Genomic DNA, 17566 nt, shown 5'->3' on the forward strand with positions numbered 1-17566 from the left:
TGGGCTCGGCCAGCACCCTGGGCTCCAGCGCCGTGACCTCTAACCAGCTCTGTCCCAGCTGGACCTTTGCGTGCCCTCTTGACGCCTAGGGGAGGCCCAGACGGGGCTAGGGTGACAGGGGGAGGGCTTGGGGGTGGCCACCCCGGACTGAGTGACCCGAGCTGGGCTGCTGTGGCACGGCTGGCCGACCGTGAGGGGCAGTGGCCCGAAGGTCCGCCTCAGTGCGCAGCCCTCGGGGACGCTTTAGTGGCCGTCCCGCCCGGCTGTGACGCCGTTTACAGGTCGGGGAAACGCGGGCTAAATACAGAGGCCAGGCCCAATCGAATGAGGGCTGCGGGACCGCCCCTTGTCACCCGCGGGGCAGCTGCGACTCCGGGCCGCGGGGCGGCGCTGTGGGGCCGGGGAAGCCGCGCGGTGGGGCGCGCGCGGGCCGCACCGGAAGTGGCGGCTGGTCCGCGCGGATGGCGGCGGCGGCGGTGATGACGGCGGCGGGCTGCGGAGGGGCTGGGGCGGCCCGCTCCCTCTCCCGCTTCCGAGGCTGCCTGGCGGGCGCGCTGCTCGGGGACTGCGTGGGCGCCGTCTACGAGGCGCGCGACACCGTCGACCTGACGTCAGTCCTGCGTCGGGTCCAGGACCTGGAGCCGGACCCCGGCTCGCCGGGGAGCGCGCGGACAGGTGGGCGGGGCCGGGCGCACTGGGCACCGGGGAGCCCCGAGGGACTTGGGCTGGGAGGGGAAAGCGGCCGGAGGGGCCCGATCTGCACGACCCGCGGGCACCTCGGATTCAGCGTGTCCAAATCCGAGCCCCGTCTTCACACGTCTCGCCCCGAACGTTTGCCAGCCCGGGGCTTGGCTACACAGACCGCCCAGCCGTTCAAGCCACGCCTAGATTGCGCCTAGTCCAATACTTACGTCCCTGCCGATTTTACCCATTTTACGCGTTTTACCCGGGTCTCCCGAATCAGTGGGCCACCAGTCCCTCTCCAGGCAGCTGGAGTGCACTTCTGAAAGCAGATCTTATCGCGGCCTCCCCTCGTGAATCTCTGCAGTAATTTTCCATTACCCTTAGGACAGAGCCAAACTCCTTAATGTTCCCTACGTGGCCGGCCCTCACCTTCGTCTCCAGTTTCACCTTATACCACCATTGGCCTTGCTGTCTGCGCTGCACTTCCTCTCACTTCGTGCCTCCTCTAGCTCAGGCCTTTGCATGTACTGCTGTCCCTTTGCCTGTAATGCTTTCTCCCCTCTGCCTCTCCCTCCCTGTGCAGTCAACTCATCACCCAGATCTCAGCGCAGTATCACGGCTGAGGATGATTCTTCTTGGAGAGCATGTAGAATAGTAAGAAAAAGGGGCCACACCCGGAACCCTGGAGGAGGAAAAGGAGCTAGAGAAGGAAACAGTTTGTAGGAAGAGAAGCAGGGGAGATGGGTAACAACAAAACTCAAGAATTTCAAGATGAAGACACTGGTTACTGGTGTGAGGCTACAGAGAGGTTAAGTGGGGGGAAGTCTAGACTTAGAAAAGCATTTTCAGTAGAAGGTTGAACCTTGGAAGTTAGATTTCAGTGGGTTTAGGAGGAAATGGAAAAGGAGAAAATAATATGTTTGGTATGAGGGGAAGGAGAGAGATGAGCTGGGGCTGAGGTGAAGACAGGATGGGGGAGGACAGTTCATAATTTCATTTTTGGTTTGATGTTAAGATGAGGGGAAGACATTTTAGGCTGAGATTTTAGGACCGTTTGGGTGCAAGTGGCAGAAAACCCAACTCAAAATGGCCTGAGCAAAAAGAGAATGCATTGGCTGGCATCACTGAGAAGTCCAGGGCAGGTCTGGCTTTAAGCAGAGCTAAATCAAGCCATCTCCTCAAGACTCAGTTCCTCTGCTTATTCAGATCTGCGTTCTTCTGGGTGGGCTTCACTCTGGCAGACCCTTCCCACGGGGTGGCCCTCAGCAGCTCCCAGCTCAGCATCTCCGGCAGAGGAAGTTTCTCTTTTCAGTGGCACCAGCAGAGGTCTCTGGTGGAGTCTCACTGGCCTGGCTTAGGTCACCCGTCCATCCCTGAAACAGGGAATGGGGTGCTGTTTGGCTGGGCTGGAGGTGGCATTGGCTCCATCCCCTATCATCTGGACTGGGAGTGGGAGAGAAGTGATTCCCTGGGGGAAAGCAGGGTGCAGGGACCGATCAAAGGGAGACCGGGTGCTGCTGTATCACAGAAGGAGGAGTTGAGGAGACAAAGGAAGGACAAGGTCCCTGGGGAACTGGGCTCGGGGGGCACTTCAAGAGGGACCAGTCCCTCTGAGGACAGACTGGAGAGTGTGGCTGTGAGTAGGTGCCTGTGAGCCTCTCTTCCTGGTGCAGTAGGGGGTGGGGGCTCCTGAGAGTGAAAGGGGAGGAGAAGGCAGGGTTGGGGCTTGGGATACACAGAGCAGGGCGGGGATGGGGGGCGAGGGCAGAGGGCAGATGTGAGGAATAAAAAGGGGCTCACTAGGGAGTATGCTTTGTTCTCTGTAACTGTCTCATCTTCAGATAAAACCAAGTCCTTGGCCCTAGCTCACTTATAGCCTATTTGAGAAGCTACCACATAACCAATGGTGTGTGTTAGAAGTGCCAGAGCAGTAGACTCGGGCACCCAGAGGAAGGAGACAGGGCCAGAGGAGGCGGGGGGGGAGCAGCCCCACCTGGGAAGGACTTGACCCAGGCTCCAGGATTGGTTCTGAGGATGTGGAGAGGAGCAGTGGGATATAAGATGGGTGAGGAAGGGCGGGCTTCAAATGGCCAAGGCAGTGAGTTTGGACCTCATCCTGAAAGCAATAGACAGCCATTTGAGCAGGAGAGTGAGATGAGGAAAGTGATATTCTACTCTTTTTCTGGCTGCACATATAGGTTGGGCTGGAGGGTGGGGAATATGCAGGAGATTTGAGAGGCCCAAAGCAGGTCCATTAAGACTGGAGATGCAGTGATGGCAGCCAGAAGGGGTGGAAGGTTTTCCTCCAGAAATCAGCAGGACATGTGACTGACTCAGAGCCCTGGAAACTGGATGGGAGTGAGAGGCTGACTTGAGGCCTTCTGGAAGTAGTAGATAAAAGGAGTGAGTGGGAGGCCAAAGCCGCCACCCTCGAGCCCTGCAGCTTGATCTCCGCCCCCCGCCCTGTCCCTGCAGAAGCACTGTGCTACACAGATGACACAGCCATGGCCAGGGCGCTGGTGCAGTCCCTGCTGGCCAAGGAGGCCTTCGACGAGATGGACATGGCTCACAGGTGAGGGCAGTGGTCCTGGGGTGAAGCAAACCAGGTGGGCAGAGTTATTGCACCCCTTGACCAGACCAGTGACATCCGTGCATGACGGGACACCCTCCCTGCACACCCCGCCACAGGACACTCCCTAGGGCAGCTGCAGCTTCCCAAGCTAGAAGTGACAGCACCGCTGGCACAGGCTCCTGAGGTCCCCAAGGATTCCTCTTTTCCCAAACCAGCCAGGTTTCTTCTCTCCCAACCCTGGCAGGCATCTCTTAGATCATTACACTGTCCCCTTCTCTCCCCTAGGTTTGCTCAGGAGTACAAGAAAGACCCTGACCGGGGTTATGGTGCTGGAGTGATCACCGTCTTCAGGAAGCTCCTGAGCCCCAAGTGCCGTGATGTCTTTGAGCCTGCCCGGGCCCAGTTTAATGGCAAAGGCTCCTACGGCAACGGGGGTGCCATGCGGGTGGCCGGCATCTCCCTGGCCTATAGCAGTGTCCAGGATGTGCAGAAGGTAGTTAGGGCTGGCTGGCTTCTGGACACTCTCGTCCCTCCCTCCCTCTGCAGCTTGGGTGCTGTGACAGCAGGTCTTTGCCTCCCTCACCTTTGCCCTAGTTTGCCCGGCTCTCGGCCCAGCTGACACACGCCTCCTCCCTGGGTTACAACGGTGCCATCCTGCAGGCCCTGGCCGTGCACCTGGCTTTGCAGGGTGAGTCGTCCAGTGAGCACTTCCTTGAACAACTCCTGGGCCACATGGAGGAGCTGGAGAGTGATGCCCAGTCCGTGTCAGATGCCCGGGAGTGAGTATGCGGGCTGGAGGTGGGCTGGAGACGCATCTGTGCATGTGCATGCTGGTGGGGTGGCCCTGCCTCAAGCTGAAACCTTCCTTCTTTAATTGCAGGCCCTAAGGAGGGGTGGGAAGAAGCCCTTTGCCTTGGCTGTGCCTCAGGGCTCTCCAGGTCCCAGAGAACAAACGGGGCAGCTCACACCTCGCCCTTCCCACTTCTTGCCCTGACACCTGTGCCTAAGTGTCAGATGCCCACGTCCCTGCCTCGCCCTCCCATGCAGCCCTTCCCCCTCCTGCCTTCTCCACCCTCCTGGCTCCGACCTCCCTGAAATCTCGCCCCCAACCCACAGGTTGGGCATGGAGGAGCGTCCATACTCCAGCCGACTGAAGAAGATTGGGGAGCTTCTAGAGCAGGACTCAGTGACCAGAGAGGAGGTGGTGTCCGAGCTAGGTGGGTAGCCCCCCACCCGTCATCCTTCAGGGTCAGTCTTGGGCTCAGGGGTGGCTGGAGTCACGCCTGCCGCCATCACACCTTTGCCAGGGTTGCTGAGACAGCAGAGCCATGTTCTGTAGGGTCCTTGGCAGGCTGCGAGCACAGCACCCTCTTGTTCTAGGGCGACAGTACCCTCAGCCTTAAAGCTAAACATCCCAGAAATGGCAGCCGGCCGCTAGTTTTTTACAGCTAATGGTGATAACTGATGTTTATTCATACTGTGTTCTGGGCATTATGCAGAATGCTTTACCTCTAGGATGTCATTTCACCCTCACACCAGCCCTGCGAGAATTCCTAACTTTATTCACTCTCTACACGAGGAGCTGAACCCAAGATACAGCAATCACACAGCCAATAGGTGGGCGAGCCGGGATTTGAACCCAGGTAGTCTAACCCCAGAGCCTGTGCTCTTAATCGCAGCCCAACTTGAAGCTGAGAGTGTTGACTTGTGGCAGGTGGCAGGAAGCCTGGGGACATGTGGGGCTCGGGAAAGGGGGTGGGTCAAGTTCCCATAATCTGGCTTCCCCACAGGGAATGGCATTGCTGCCTTTGAATCTGTGCCCACTGCCATCTATTGCTTCCTGCGCTGCATGGAGCCCGACCCCGAGATCCCCTCTGCCTTCAACAGCCTCCAGAGGACTCTCGTCTATTCCATCTCACTTGGTGGGGACACAGACACCATTGCCACCATGGCCGGGGCCATTGCTGGTGCCTACTATGGCATGGAACAGGTGCCAGAGAGCTGGCAGCAAAGCTGTGAGGGCTATGAGGAGACTGACGTCCTGGCCCAGAGCCTGCACCGGGTCTTCCAGAAGAATCTGTGAGGGCCACAGCTGCTGGGGCTCTGCCATACCCAGCAGGACCAACTACAGCTCGGATTGGAAACCCTGGGCTCCCTTAGGCTTGGCTCCCTGCCTCGGTCTTCCTGCGGTGTGGCTGGAGTGCACCCTTGGGGCTGGGGACTCCTTTGGGGAGGTCACTGAACAGTGAGGGAGGGACGGGTGCCTTCTGGTGCTGGGTTCCTGGCTTCTGCAGAGCCTCGGTGCTCCTGGCTCCTCAGTCAGACATAAGGGACCGGGGCAGGTTTTATTTTGCAGCAGTACTTGTGTTTTCCTTTATTATCTAGGACATGGGATTTGGGGAGGTGGAAATGATCTGCGGCATCATTTCTCCTTGTTAGGATTTAACCAATTTGCCAGGATGCCTGCCTTTGACTGCACAGGGCTCCCGAGCGCCAAGTTTATACGGATCAGGAGGTGGACACGTGAATCTAGCTGATCTAGGTGCACACCTGGCCCTTGGCTGTCATGGGTCTTGTTAACAGCTTCCAGACGAAGTTACAGAGCAATAAACAGTTCTTTAAATCCCACCACTGTTTCCTGTGTTTCTCCTCTGCCCTGAATGGATTCTTCCCCCTTTGCCCTTCTGTGCCTGTGCCTCTCTGTCTGGGCCTCACTCTCCTAGGAGCTAGGGACCCAAGCTGCTGGCTTGTGGAGGCATATTCCTCCAGCTGTTCAGCCAGGAAAAGCAGAGCAGGCGTGGTTTGGTGCTTCTTCCTGTTGGAGATCCCTCACAGTGGCCCAGGCAGCGGGCAGGAACAAGCCAGATTTTCCTGCTCTCAGAGCCTGACTTCATAGGTTGCTCCCCAGATAGAACCCAGGCCCAGCCAGGAACCAGAACGCTGTAGGAGGATGCAGAGGGGACCGTGTATCACCGGACTGCTGACCTTTGTGTGAGGGGGGCACATCATCTCCGGTGAAGGCCGGGCCTCATTCTGCATCTTGGGCCTCAGTCAAAGGCCTTGGCCTGCTGGGAAGTTCTGCACACCATCCATTCTGAAGAAAGGAAAATTGAAATGGAGGAGGCACCTCCCCTCAAACTTGAGGGATATTCCAGCCTCGGTGGAGAGAGACGCATGCCCAGCTCTGCAGCTAGCCTGAGGTTTCAGGACTGTTGGACAGGCCTGCTTTCAGCCAAGATGGGGTTCTTCCAGGCTGGGGAAAACCACAGGACTTTTCAGGGCACAGGTTGGTCTCAGGTCTGCTGTCCAGATTCCCAGAGTGCGGCAAGTTATGGGGCGGTGCTTTCTCCCAGGACAGCTCCCCTGGCCCTGCCTTCAGCGTTGGGCCTGGCACTAGCCCCGCCCACAGGAGCAAAGATTCCTGATTTCATTCATAATTTGTATCAGATGTTGAAACTTGACCTTCGGGATCCTGAGCCAGCTGTCATGCTCCACTACCCTTGAGAGCTTGCAGGAATGTTCCAGGGAACATGTTCCACGTCTCCCCTAGCTCCAGCCACTGCCTTACTTTGCTTTCTTAAAATGCCTCTTGGCATTTACTTGGTGCAGAGCCTCGGCAGCTTCGGAGAAGCAAGCATTTCTGATGCGGTGGTGACAGAACCCCTGGCTGGGAGGAATGCACGCTCCTTGAGAGGGTGCAGAGCAAGAGCCCCAGAGAGCTCCCTGGGTGCTTTATGAAATCCAGAGGCTCGAGACACCTCTGAATCAATGCCAGTTTCAGCACAGTGCTGTTTGTTCAACAGGCTTTATTGAGATTGTGTCAATACAGTCAATACCGTTGTTTTTCTTTTCAAAAAGAAGTCCCATTTTCTTTGATTCCCAAGTGCATTTTTCCCGAATCTTCTGTGACACAGGGTACATAATAGGTATGTAGAGAACTAAGCTCCTATACCAGGTTAGAAATGAAATTACTAATGGAAAACATTTAAACCTTAATCTTAAAAAAATGAGGAATCAGAACATAAAAATGCACAAGGTAATGTAGTTTTGTTAAAACCTGACATAGTTTATCAAAGCTAGTCAGTTAAGTGGACACCTGGAAACCCCATAAATATTTCGGAAACACCCCCCACCTCTCCCCAAAGGCTTCAGGAATGACATTTAGCAGAAACTCAGTTCTGTGAAACAGTTTTGGTTTTTTTTTGTTTGTTTGTTTTGTTTTTTGGCTCCCTGTACCCTCCTCAGGGCCCTGGGCTCCCACTAGGAGCTGATGCATTTCCGCCCAACAGAAGCCTCCCTAACAGGCCAGATAGCAGTGGCTTTGACCCAGGAAGGAGGCTGAGCAGATGGCCCCACGAGGTACGATTTGAGACTTAGTACCCGTGGGTGCCGATGAATAAGAAACCCACCAGGAACCGTAGCCAAAACCTGCTCTTGAAGTGCCACTTGGGCAGATTTGGGTTTTTGTCTCTCCTTTTGAAAGTTAAAGCAAGCAAACGGTCTGCTTTGTTTGGAGAAGTTGTGGCCAGGCGACGGGCCTGAGGAGCCACAGAGTAACAAGTCGGAAGTCAGTGACATGAAGAACCCAGGGGCAGGACGGGAATAAAGACGCAGGCCTACTAGAGAATGGACTTGAGGACATGGGGTGGGGGGAAGGGTAAGCTGGGACGAAGTGAGAGAGTGGCATGGACATATATACACTACCAAATGTAAAATAGATAGCCAGTGGGAAGCAGCCGCATGGCACAGGGAGATCAGCTCCGTGCTTTGTGATCACCTAGAGGGGTGGGATAGGGAGGGTGGGAAAGAGAGGCAAGAGGGAGGAGATATGGGGATATATGTATATGTATAGCTGATTCACTTTGTTATAAAGCAGAAACTAACACACCACTGTAAAGCAATTATACTCCAATAAAAATGTTAAAAAAAAAAATCAGTGGCCAGCCTCCTTCCTCAACATGGGAAGGAAGGCTGGCACGGGCCAGAACTGGAACAGGTTCACGCTGGGTCCTCGGCTCTATCCACTCGGCTTGAACTAGGGGCTGAGGGCATGGGAGGGGGTCCTGCCCGTTTCCTGCAGGGCGGAGCTCTGATTGGGGAAAATGGCAGAAACATCCAACTCATTCCAAAGGGGCCTGTTGGCACCCTTTTTCTCAGAACCTCAGCCTCCTGGGCCCTAATCCTGCCTAGGACAGGAAATTGGAACCAGAGGGTGGAAGGAGAGGAAGCCCCAGCAGATTAACCCCTGTGGTCGACACATACCCATCATATGGCTCTTATTAAGAAAAAGCAGGCGGTGGCCTTCATCCCCAAGCTTGTGTGCACCTTGTTCTGAGGGCAAACAAGAAGCTCTCTGCCTTGGGGATACTGGGCTTGGGGGTGGCAATGATCTCTTACAATTTTGTGTGAGAAAATCAGCCCTCCCCCAGCAGGTGAAAGGAGAGAAAGGGAGGAATACTCATGTTCGCTGATTGCCCATCCTGCCTCGTGCCCGCCTGTGGTGGTCCCTAGGGGCCTGGGTGGCTGGCCTCATGATGAACAGAGCCAGAGCTGGTGGGGGCAGCCTGGGGGATGGAGACAAACATGAAGAGCTGCCATCCTGCCCCAGACCCATGCCCCTACCCCTCACACACCACCGTTCCCCATGGCTGCAGCCTGAGCACTGAAGGGGGGTTGGCACTTCCTGGGAGCCTGCAGGAGGGGCCACACGCCTGTACCTGCCAGGGACAGGCCTGATGCCACCGCCCCACCGCTAGGGTGGCAGTCCTGACAGGGTGTCCACACTGGCCACCTCGACGGTCCCCCTCCTCTCCCTTCCCCTGGAGAGAAACAAAAACTCTTCAGGGGCCCCACCGTCTTATGCTGGAGGTCCTGCCCGGGGCAGCCGGAAGAGCCCCAGCCAAGAACTGAGGGAGGCCCTGTCCCATTCCTGGAGCAGGGGCCGTCTGCGGGCAGGCAGGAAGGGCAGGGCTGGGAAGATGTCTCCCCGGGGGAATGGGTGGGGCCATTCAGTCCCCTCTCAGCTCTGACTCACAGAGCAGCAGCACCCTTCGCCGCCCAGCAGAGCCCAGCACTCACAGGGGGCCAGGGGTCTCCACCAGCTGGGCAGAGTGTCCCGGGGCCCTGCCTGCAGGCCAGGCAAGGCAGGAGGAGGGGCACAACCCCGACGCTGCACAGACACTCGGGGGAGAGGAACGCAGGCCACCTTCTTCCAGAAACAACCTCAGCCTGCGCGGAGGGAGAAACCCACTCAGTCTCCTCGGGCCGAGGCCGCGGCCGCCTCTGTTCCCGCCTCTGTTCGGCCTTTGGTTTTTTCTTTAAATGGAGGTTCTTTGTAAGTGAGAAGGTCTCTCTACCGCTAAAGAGGAGGAGGCCGGGGCAGCATGGGTTATGTGGGGCACAGCAAGAATCCTGAAAAGGAGGAGTGGATGTACTCGGTAGAGTAGAGGCCATTGGCCTGGTCCGAGGGCATCTGCACCCAGACCTGGTCGTTGGGCCGCAGCTGGAGCACGGCGCCCCCAGACGCCTGGTCCAGGTAGCCCTTCTTGTACTCGTCATAGGTGTAGGTGGCTGGCACATTGTTCTTGTACAGGGCCACCCACACGTTGGTGCCCTTGACGTGCACGTGGTAAGCAAAGTAGTAGACCCCGCCCACGGGGCAGGTGAAGATGCCGGTGGCCGGGTTGTAGCCACTGTGGCCATTGTAGAGGGTCCGGTCAAACTTCACAGGCATGCCTGAGGCGGGGAAGGGCGAGGTGAGCACAGCGGTGAAGGCGGGCGTGGCGTGGGCCGACAGCTCGCCCAGCCCAAACCGGGGCTTGGTCCCCTTGCCCAGCACAGCTCCCTGCACGCCGCCATTGGGCAGGTGCAGGCCGGTGATGCCAGTCTCATCAAAGGCCCCAGGGGCACCAGGGGGCCCAGGAGGTCCGGGAGGCCCAGGAGGGCCCGTGAGTCCTGGGGAACCTGGGACCCCAGGAGGCCCTGTAGGCCCAGCCATGCCAGGTTCCCCCACTTTCCCCTCTCCAGGGGGCCCCGGCAGGCCTGGTTCACCCTTCAGGCCTGGCAGACCCTGTGGCCCGAGAGGGCCAGCTGGACCCTGGAGTCCGGGGATTCCAGAAGGGCCCCTCAGGCCAGGCTGCCCAGGGAGCCCCAAGTCACCCTTCTGCCCCAGGGCTCCTGCCACCCCTGGTCCTCCAGGGCGGCCCGTGAAACCTGGCTCGCCTTTGGGCCCAGTCGGTCCAGGAGGTCCATGAGCCCCTGGAAGCCCCCTCTCTCCTGGGAGCCCAGGTTTCCCAGCCAGGCCACTAGGCCCCTGGTCACCCCGAATGCCAGGCACTCCTGGGGGTCCTCCAAGCCCCGTCTCCCCCTTAGGCCCTGGGGGCCCACGTCGGCCAGGTAGCCCTGCAGACCCCGGAAGTCCAGGGGGACCCCCAAGGCCCTGTGGTCCCTCTTCCCCCGGCTCCCCATCCTCACCTGGCTCGCCCCTGTCCCCCAAGAGCCCCGGGACCCCAGCTGGGCCCCTGTCCCCCTTGGGACCTGGCAGCCCTGGCATCCCATAGCCAGTGGGGCCTATCAGGCCAGGAGGGCCCCGGGTGCCTGGCTCCCCTTTGGCCCCTGGTGGGCCCTGTGGCCCTGGCACCCCTGCTGACCCTGGTACCCCCATACCATCCAGCCCAGGGGGCCCTTTTGGGCCCAAAGCTCCTGGCTCCCCCCTGGGTCCTGGCAGCCCAGGAGACCCAGACTCACCCTTATCTCCAGGGGCCCCAGGAAGCCCATCCAAACCTGGTTTGCCCAAGCCAGCTGGACCAGGGAGACCAGGGGGTCCGGGGGCACCCCCCTGGCCTGGGGCTCCAGGAAGCCCTGGTTGGCCCACTCCATTTTCGCCCTTGAGGCCTCGATCACCTGGGGGCCCAGGCTCTCCCTGGGGCCCTGGCTCCCCCCCAAATCCTGGGGGCCCTGGCACCCCCTGGGGGCCTGGTTTTCCAGGGACAGCAATGCCTGAGGGCCCAGGTAGGCCAGGGGGCCCTGGGGGCCCCCGGAGGCCCTGGTCCCCTCGTATCCCTGGCTCCCCCCGAAGCCCTGGCTGCCCTGGTGGGCCAACCTTGCCTGGAAGCCCTGGGGGACCAGCCTTGCCCATCCGGGAGAAGCCAGGGGGGCCAGCGGGTCCAGGCTGCCCATGTAGCCCTGGTTTTCCAGTGCCTGGTTTTCCTGGGAAGCCAGGAGGGCCAGGGGGACCCCGTGGCCCAGGTTTTCCAGGGGGACCAGGCTCTCCTTTCAGGTCCATTGGCAACAGCGGTAGAGGCATTTCTGAGAGAGAAAGAGAGAGAAGGGGCCGTCAGGGGCCTGGACAGTGGGGACAGGGGACCCATCTTCCCACTCCCCATACCAGCATGTGGTGCAACTTGAGAAGACAAGGTTCTGTATCTGTTCATGAAGACCACTCCCGGTCTCTCCCTCCCTGCTGTCATGGAGGATGGAATTTAGGTGGTTCAGTGGCCACCTGGGGAACTGCAGGGTATCCACCCCAGGGCTCTTAGCACCCAACCCACCCAGGCTGGGCCTTCCCCAAGAGCTTCTCATCCCTGCATGACCGGGATGGAATGGCCACCAGGTGGCACCAGCATCCCTCCTTAGAGCCAATCGGAGCCGACACCCCCCCCCACTTCCCCACAAACCTTCCCGCCCCTCCCCCTACCTAATGCCCATCTCCGCCAGCCAGCTGCACCCCACTTCTGCACCCGCCCCGGACCAGCATCAGGAAGAAAGTGGAGATGGGAAAGCCTTTGGTGGGGATTGAGGGGTTGTGGCCGGAGGCGGGGGCGCCTGGGAAGAGCTGGTGGAGGTCGGGAGGCAGGGAGTTGGGGGTCAGCACTGTCCGAGGCGGGGCGGGGCGGGGAGGTGCTCACCCAGGTATTGGCCCTTGCCCTCGCGGAAGGGCGGCCCCACGGGTCCTTTGTGCATGGGCTGCACGTACTGCACCGGCGGGTAGCCCGCTGCCCCGGCGGCTCCACCGCTGGCGGCCGCCCTCAGCCCGCACCCCAGCACCAGCAGCAGCAGCAACAGAGGTGGCGGCAGCGAAGGCAGCGACGTCAGAGCCCCCCGCATGGCGTCCTTAGGCTTGCTGCAGGGAGGAACGAGAGGGGCCATCAAGCCAGCCCATGGGTACTTTGGCACCAGGCCCGGGGACTCACAAAAAGATCAGAATATAGATATTATTCACAAGCAATGCTCAAAGTCTCAGAGTCTTGCAGAAGTTACTAAACCTCTCCTAATCCTGCCCATAGCTCTCCATCACCGCCCCCCCCCAAGTCTACCGAGGACCCCTCCCTGGACAACAGCCACCCCCTAACCATTCACTTGGCAGCCAGATGCCCTTTCAGAGCATCTCTAACCTTGGCACACCTCTACCAGAAACTGTTTGATGATTATACCCAGTACCATGTGCTGGGCTGGCTCTCTGCCAGCCAGGGGCTAAGCTCTCTAGAGATGGAAGCTCACTTAATCCTCCTAACACTTTAACGAGGTATTGTTATTGTCATCCCCATTTTCCAGATGACAAAACTAATGCAAAGGTCTCTAGGAAGCAGACTGGGATTTTTTTTTTTTTTTAATATTTATTTATTTATTTATTTGGTTGCACTGGGTCTTAGTTGCAGCAGGCAGGCTCCTTAGTTGTGGCATGAGAACTCTTAGTTGCGGCATGCATGTAGGATCTAGTTCCCTGACCGGGGATTGAACCCAGGCCCCCTGCATTGGGAGCGTGGATTCTTTTTTTTTTAACATATAAATTTATTTATTTTTTAATTTATTTTTGGCTGCGTTGGGTCTTCGTTGCTGCGTGCAGGCTTTTCTCTAGTTGCGGTGAGCGGGGGCTACTCTTTGTTGTGGTGCGCGGGCTTCTCATTGCGGTGGCTTCTCTTGTTGCGGAGCATGGGCTCTAGGCACGGGGGCTTCAGTAGTTGTGGCTCGTGGGCTCTAGAGTGCAGGCTCAGTAGTTGTGGCGTAGGGGCTTAGTTGCTCCGTGGCATGTGGGATCTCCCGGACCAGGGCTCGAACCCGTGTCCCCTGCATTGGCAGGTGGATTCTCAGCCACTGCGCCACCAGGGAAGCCCTAGGAGCGTGGAATCTTAACCACTGTGACACCAGGGAAGTCCCAGAACTGGGATTTGACTAAGGTCTCTCTGACCTCACATTATGTCGATGCCCTTCTGGGGCTCCACACTGCCTCCAGGATCAAGTCCTTTGTGGGCATTCCCTGGCGGTCCAGTGGTTAGGACTCCATGCTCTCACTGCCAAGGGCCCAGGTTCAGTCTCTGGTCGGGGAACTAAAATCCCGCAAGCCATGTGGCCAAAAATCAATTGATTTTTTTAAAAAAGGGGCTTCCCTGGTGGCACAGTGGTTAAGAATCTGCCTGCCAGTGCAGGGGACACAGGTTCGAGCTCTGGTCCAGGAAGATCCCACATGCAGTGGAGCAGCTAAGCCTGTGCGCCACAGCTACTGAGCCTGCGCTCTAGAGCCCATGTGCCACAACTAGTGAAGCCTGCGCACCTAGAGCCTGTGCTCCGCAGCAAGAGAAGCCACCACAATGAGAAGCCCGCGCACAGCAACGAAGAGTAGCCCCCACTCGCCGCAACTAGAGAAAAGCCTGTGCGCAGCAACGAAGACCCAATGCAGCCAAAAATTTAAAAAAAAAAAAAAAAAGTCCTTGCTGCCCAGCATGGCGTTCAAGGCCTTTTTTTTAAAATTATTTTTTATTTTTTAATGCTATTCTTGTCTGCTTACATTCTTTTTATTTATGTATGTATGTATGTATGGTATGGCTGTGTTGGGTCTTCGTTTCTGTGCGAGGGCTTTCTCTAGTTGTGGCAAGCGGGGGCCACTCTTCATCGCGGTGTGCGGGCCTCTCACTATCGCGGCCTCTCGTTGCCGAGCACAGGCTCCAGACGCGCAGGCTCAGTAATTGTGGCTCACGGGCCGAGTTGCTCCGCGGAATGTGGGATCTTCGCAGACCAGGGCTCGAACCCGCGTCCCCTGCATTGGCAGGCAGATTCTCAACCACTGCGCCACCAGGGAAGCCCTCAAGGCCTTTTAAATCTAATCACCTAGTGGGTGCCTGCGTCTCCAACCCTATCACCTGCCACCCCTTTCTCTGCCTCTCCCCTCCCCCATACCTTTGCCCCAGACACCAGGCAGCCTCACACTTCTGGGCCTTTGTACCTGCTATTTCTCTGCCTGCAGTGTTCTTCCTCTCTCCAACTCGTCCTTTAAGGCCCAGGGAAGCTGTCACCCCTTCCTCCATAGAGTTAACCCCTCACTCCTGTGTCCTGATCTAGCCCTGTCACAGCATTTAGCTCAGCTCTGAGAACAAGGCCTGGGTTGGGAAGAAGCACAGGCTCCAGATTTGGATGGCCAGCCTGAGTCCTCTGCTCACCAGCTGGGGGAGCCTGGGCAAGAGGTTTCCACTCTGTGAACCTCAGTTTCCTCATCTGTAAAATGGAATAACATGTCCACACAAAAACGTGTACACGAACGTTCATGGTGACATTATTCATAACAGCCACAAGGTAGAAACAACACAGATGTGCATCCACTGATGAATGGATAGTGTGGTATATCCATACAATGGACTATCATTCAGCAATAAAAAGAAGGGAAATACTGATAAATGCTACAATACGGATGAATCTTGAAAACATTATACCAAGTGAAGAAGCCAGTCACAAAATCATATTATCTGATTCTATTTGTATGTTCAGAATAGGTAGATCTATAGAGACAGAAGGTAGATAGATGAGTGGTTGCCTAGGGCTGGGGGGAGTGGAAATGGGGAGTGATTGCTAATGGGCACAGGGTTTCTATTAGGGGTGATGAAAATGTTCTAAATTGCTTGTTGTGATGGTTGCACAATTCTGTGAATACCTTAAAAAAAACATTGATTCGTACACTTTAATGAACCAGTTGTATGCTATGTGAATTGTATCTCAATAAAGTTCTTTTTAAAAAAAGCTAAGCTAGGGAATTTCCTGGCGGTCCAGTGGTTAGGACTCTGTGCTTCCACTGCTGGGGCACGGGTTCGGTCTCTGGTCGCCACCAAAAATATAAAATAAAACAAATTAAAAAAAAATTTTTTTTTAAAGCTAGGCTAACAACCTGCTTCTCAAGGCGGCTGTGATAATTAGAGATATCACAGTGCCTCAGGGCAAGCACCCATCAATATCTGCACAGTGGACTAGCCTGGCATTTCACACACCCCAGGAAAGTCCCACTTGCCCTGGCATCCCTGCTCCGGGCTCCCCTCACCCCACCCAGGGGCCTCTCCACACCTGCGCCTGGCTGCAGGAGGGAGTGCAGGTGGGTTGTACACACCCAGGGATGCACGTGGGGCTGAGTCTGGAGCTGCAGTGTGGTGTTCCTCCAAACTCAGTATCACTCAGGGCTTTGCAGGAATGAACGCGGGGCTCCAGAGAAGGTCGGTGAAACTGCCAACCCAGCTCTGCCATCAACCTCTCTGTAACCCTGGGCAGGTCGTTCAGCCTCTCTCAGCCCCAGCATAATGGTAACATCTGCCACCTAAGGGCTCCCCACGTGCCAGGCAGGGCTTCACCAGCTTCACATCGCTAATCCTCTTAATGATCCCCCCACCAGCTCATACAATTATAATCCCCTATTTTATAGAAGTAGAAACAGAAGCTTAGACTAAGAATCTTGCCCAGAACACCTTCCCTCAACACAGGCCACCTGCTCTATCTGCACCATGATTGGTGCTGGGCCTCATGAGGCCACACCGTGTAGGCCTGGTACCCAGCTGCTGCTGATGGAGGCTCTGGCCATGCACTGCCCTAACGTTTGTTTGATGTTCCATCCACGTGCAGCCCTGTGAGGCTTGTCGGCCCTGTTTTACAGATGAGGAAACTGAGGTGCAGTCAGAGCCTAAACCCAGGCAGTCTGACTCTTGAGCCCCAATCCCTAACCACCACACCATGCGGCCTCTCCGGAGCGGGATAAGGGCCCTCCCGCACTTGCCACCTGAGCTGGGGGGCTATTAGGGTGGAGGTGGTGCTCACACAGCACAGAGCCAGAATGTTCTGCCTGGTAGGGGGGCAGAGGGTTGGGGGAGCAGGTGGAGGGGCAGAGCTTGCAGCAGGAAGCAGGGGGAGGGGAGTGAGCAGTTCTGGCCTGGGTGGGCCAGAGGCCAAGGTCATGGCGCCACCATAGGAGGACTCAAGAGAGCCCTGGCTCTGGGGAGCCCTGGTCCCCTTCCCATGCTGAGCTGAGGCCTCACTGGGCATGGGGGGTGATGGAGGGTGCAGGCAGCCTCAGGCTCAGCTGGGAGGGTGTCTGGGGTGGGGAGAACTGTGGAGGAGCACAGGCAGGCCGGGCGCCAGAGGAAGAGCCCCCGGTCCACTCAGGAGCCCGGGCAGGGGCAGGGCCCCCGCCAGCTGCCCACTTTTCTTTCTTCCTTGGCAAGGTGGATCTCCAGGAAGCATCCCCACCCTACACCCTGTAGCTCCCTGAACTTGCCCCATCCCAGCACCGCCAGCATCGTGGAGGTGGGGCAGATCTGCTGCAGGACCCCAGAGCAGGTGTTTCCTCTGGAGGGAGGGGTGCCTGAGTGAGGATGACAGCTCACACCTCTGGTTGGGCACCGCCTAAGTGCTGCACATTCTGCATTTGATTTAATTCCCACAAGGTCCCTGGGAAAAAGGAACTATTGTTCTTCCTCTTGCTATAGATGAGGAGTCTGAGGCTCGGACAAGTACAGTGATGCGCCCACTGGCTACAGCTGGCAGCCGGGATCTGAGCGGAGGTCTGTTAAGAACCTGAGCTCTTAACCGCTGGGACAGACTGCCATGGGGGAGGGCGTGGGGGAGAGTGCGCCAGAGAGCTCAAGCTAGACAGAGGGAGAAGCAAACTGAGAAAGAGAGTCTCTCTTCCAGCTCCAAGCTGCCTGTGGGTTTGAGGAGGGAAAACTTACTCTAGCTCTTAGAGGGGAGGTGGCCATGCCACTCCAGGTGGGGCCTTGGCCAGAGAAGGGGCTGAGAATCGATGGCCCTGGAATGGTGCGACGTGGCAGCCCAGGTGGGAGGGACTGCCCCCCAGCGCCGGCCGCCATCAGAGCCGAGGGAGCCTGGGCGCCCCTGAGCCCCTGACTCCTGCTCACTGTCACCTCTCCCCCCCCCGCCCCCCCCAACTGAGGCTCCCCAGGCTCTCTGGCTTCTGTACGTTCATTTCACCCTACTGCTTCTCCACCTCCTAACTCTTACTCATTCTTGGACATCCTGGAAGCCTATTGGATGCCTCCCCCGGGC

At 57.5% G+C, this 17566-nt stretch overlaps 2 protein-coding genes across 3 annotated transcripts in view; one reads left to right on the forward strand and one right to left on the reverse strand.

Moving 5' to 3' along the window:
• Nucleotides 1-449: 449 nt before the first annotated feature.
• ADPRS (ADP-ribosylserine hydrolase) lies at nucleotides 450-5884 on the forward strand. The gene is made up of 6 exons (XM_059919066.1): nucleotides 450-675; nucleotides 3160-3256; nucleotides 3542-3749; nucleotides 3851-4035; nucleotides 4373-4473; nucleotides 5047-5884. Exons 1-6 carry the CDS (start codon nucleotides 462-464, stop codon nucleotides 5337-5339), a joined length of 1098 nt encoding a protein of 365 aa, XP_059775049.1. The 5' UTR covers nucleotides 450-461; the 3' UTR covers nucleotides 5340-5884.
• A 1180-nt stretch (nucleotides 5885-7064) lies between these two features.
• The window catches only part of COL8A2 (collagen type VIII alpha 2 chain), a 31893-nt gene continuing 21391 nt past the window's right edge, over nucleotides 7065-17566 (reverse strand). For both annotated transcript variants that reach the window (XM_059919078.1, XM_059919075.1), the window contains exons 3-4: nucleotides 12163-12377; nucleotides 7065-11563 (exon numbers count right to left, since the gene is read on the reverse strand). In XM_059919078.1, the coding sequence (XP_059775061.1) occupies nucleotides 9645-11563; nucleotides 12163-12361 (2118 nt within the window). In that variant the 5' untranslated portion in view covers nucleotides 12362-12377 and the 3' untranslated portion in view covers nucleotides 7065-9644. The remainder of the gene's footprint in view (nucleotides 11564-12162; nucleotides 12378-17566) is intronic.

Source organism: Balaenoptera ricei, chromosome 1 (genome assembly GCF_028023285.1).
Source record: "Balaenoptera ricei isolate mBalRic1 chromosome 1, mBalRic1.hap2, whole genome shotgun sequence".
Classification (NCBI taxonomy): Eukaryota; Metazoa; Chordata; class Mammalia; order Artiodactyla; family Balaenopteridae; genus Balaenoptera; species Balaenoptera ricei.

What these genes read in the sequence shown, in the direction of transcription:
- ADPRS (XM_059919066.1), top strand. Translation starts at nt 462, where the DNA reads ATGGCGGCGGCGGCGGTGATGACGGCGGCGGGCTGCGGAGGGGCTGGG. An exon ending in GTGTCCAGGATGTGCAGAAG is followed by an intron (nt 3,750 to 3,850) that starts GTAGTTAGGGCT and finishes CCTTTGCCCTAG; the next exon opens with TTTGCCCGGCTCTCGGCCCA. An exon ending in GGAGGTGGTGTCCGAGCTAG is followed by an intron (nt 4,474 to 5,046) that starts GTGGGTAGCCCC and finishes GCTTCCCCACAG; the next exon opens with GGAATGGCATTGCTGCCTTT.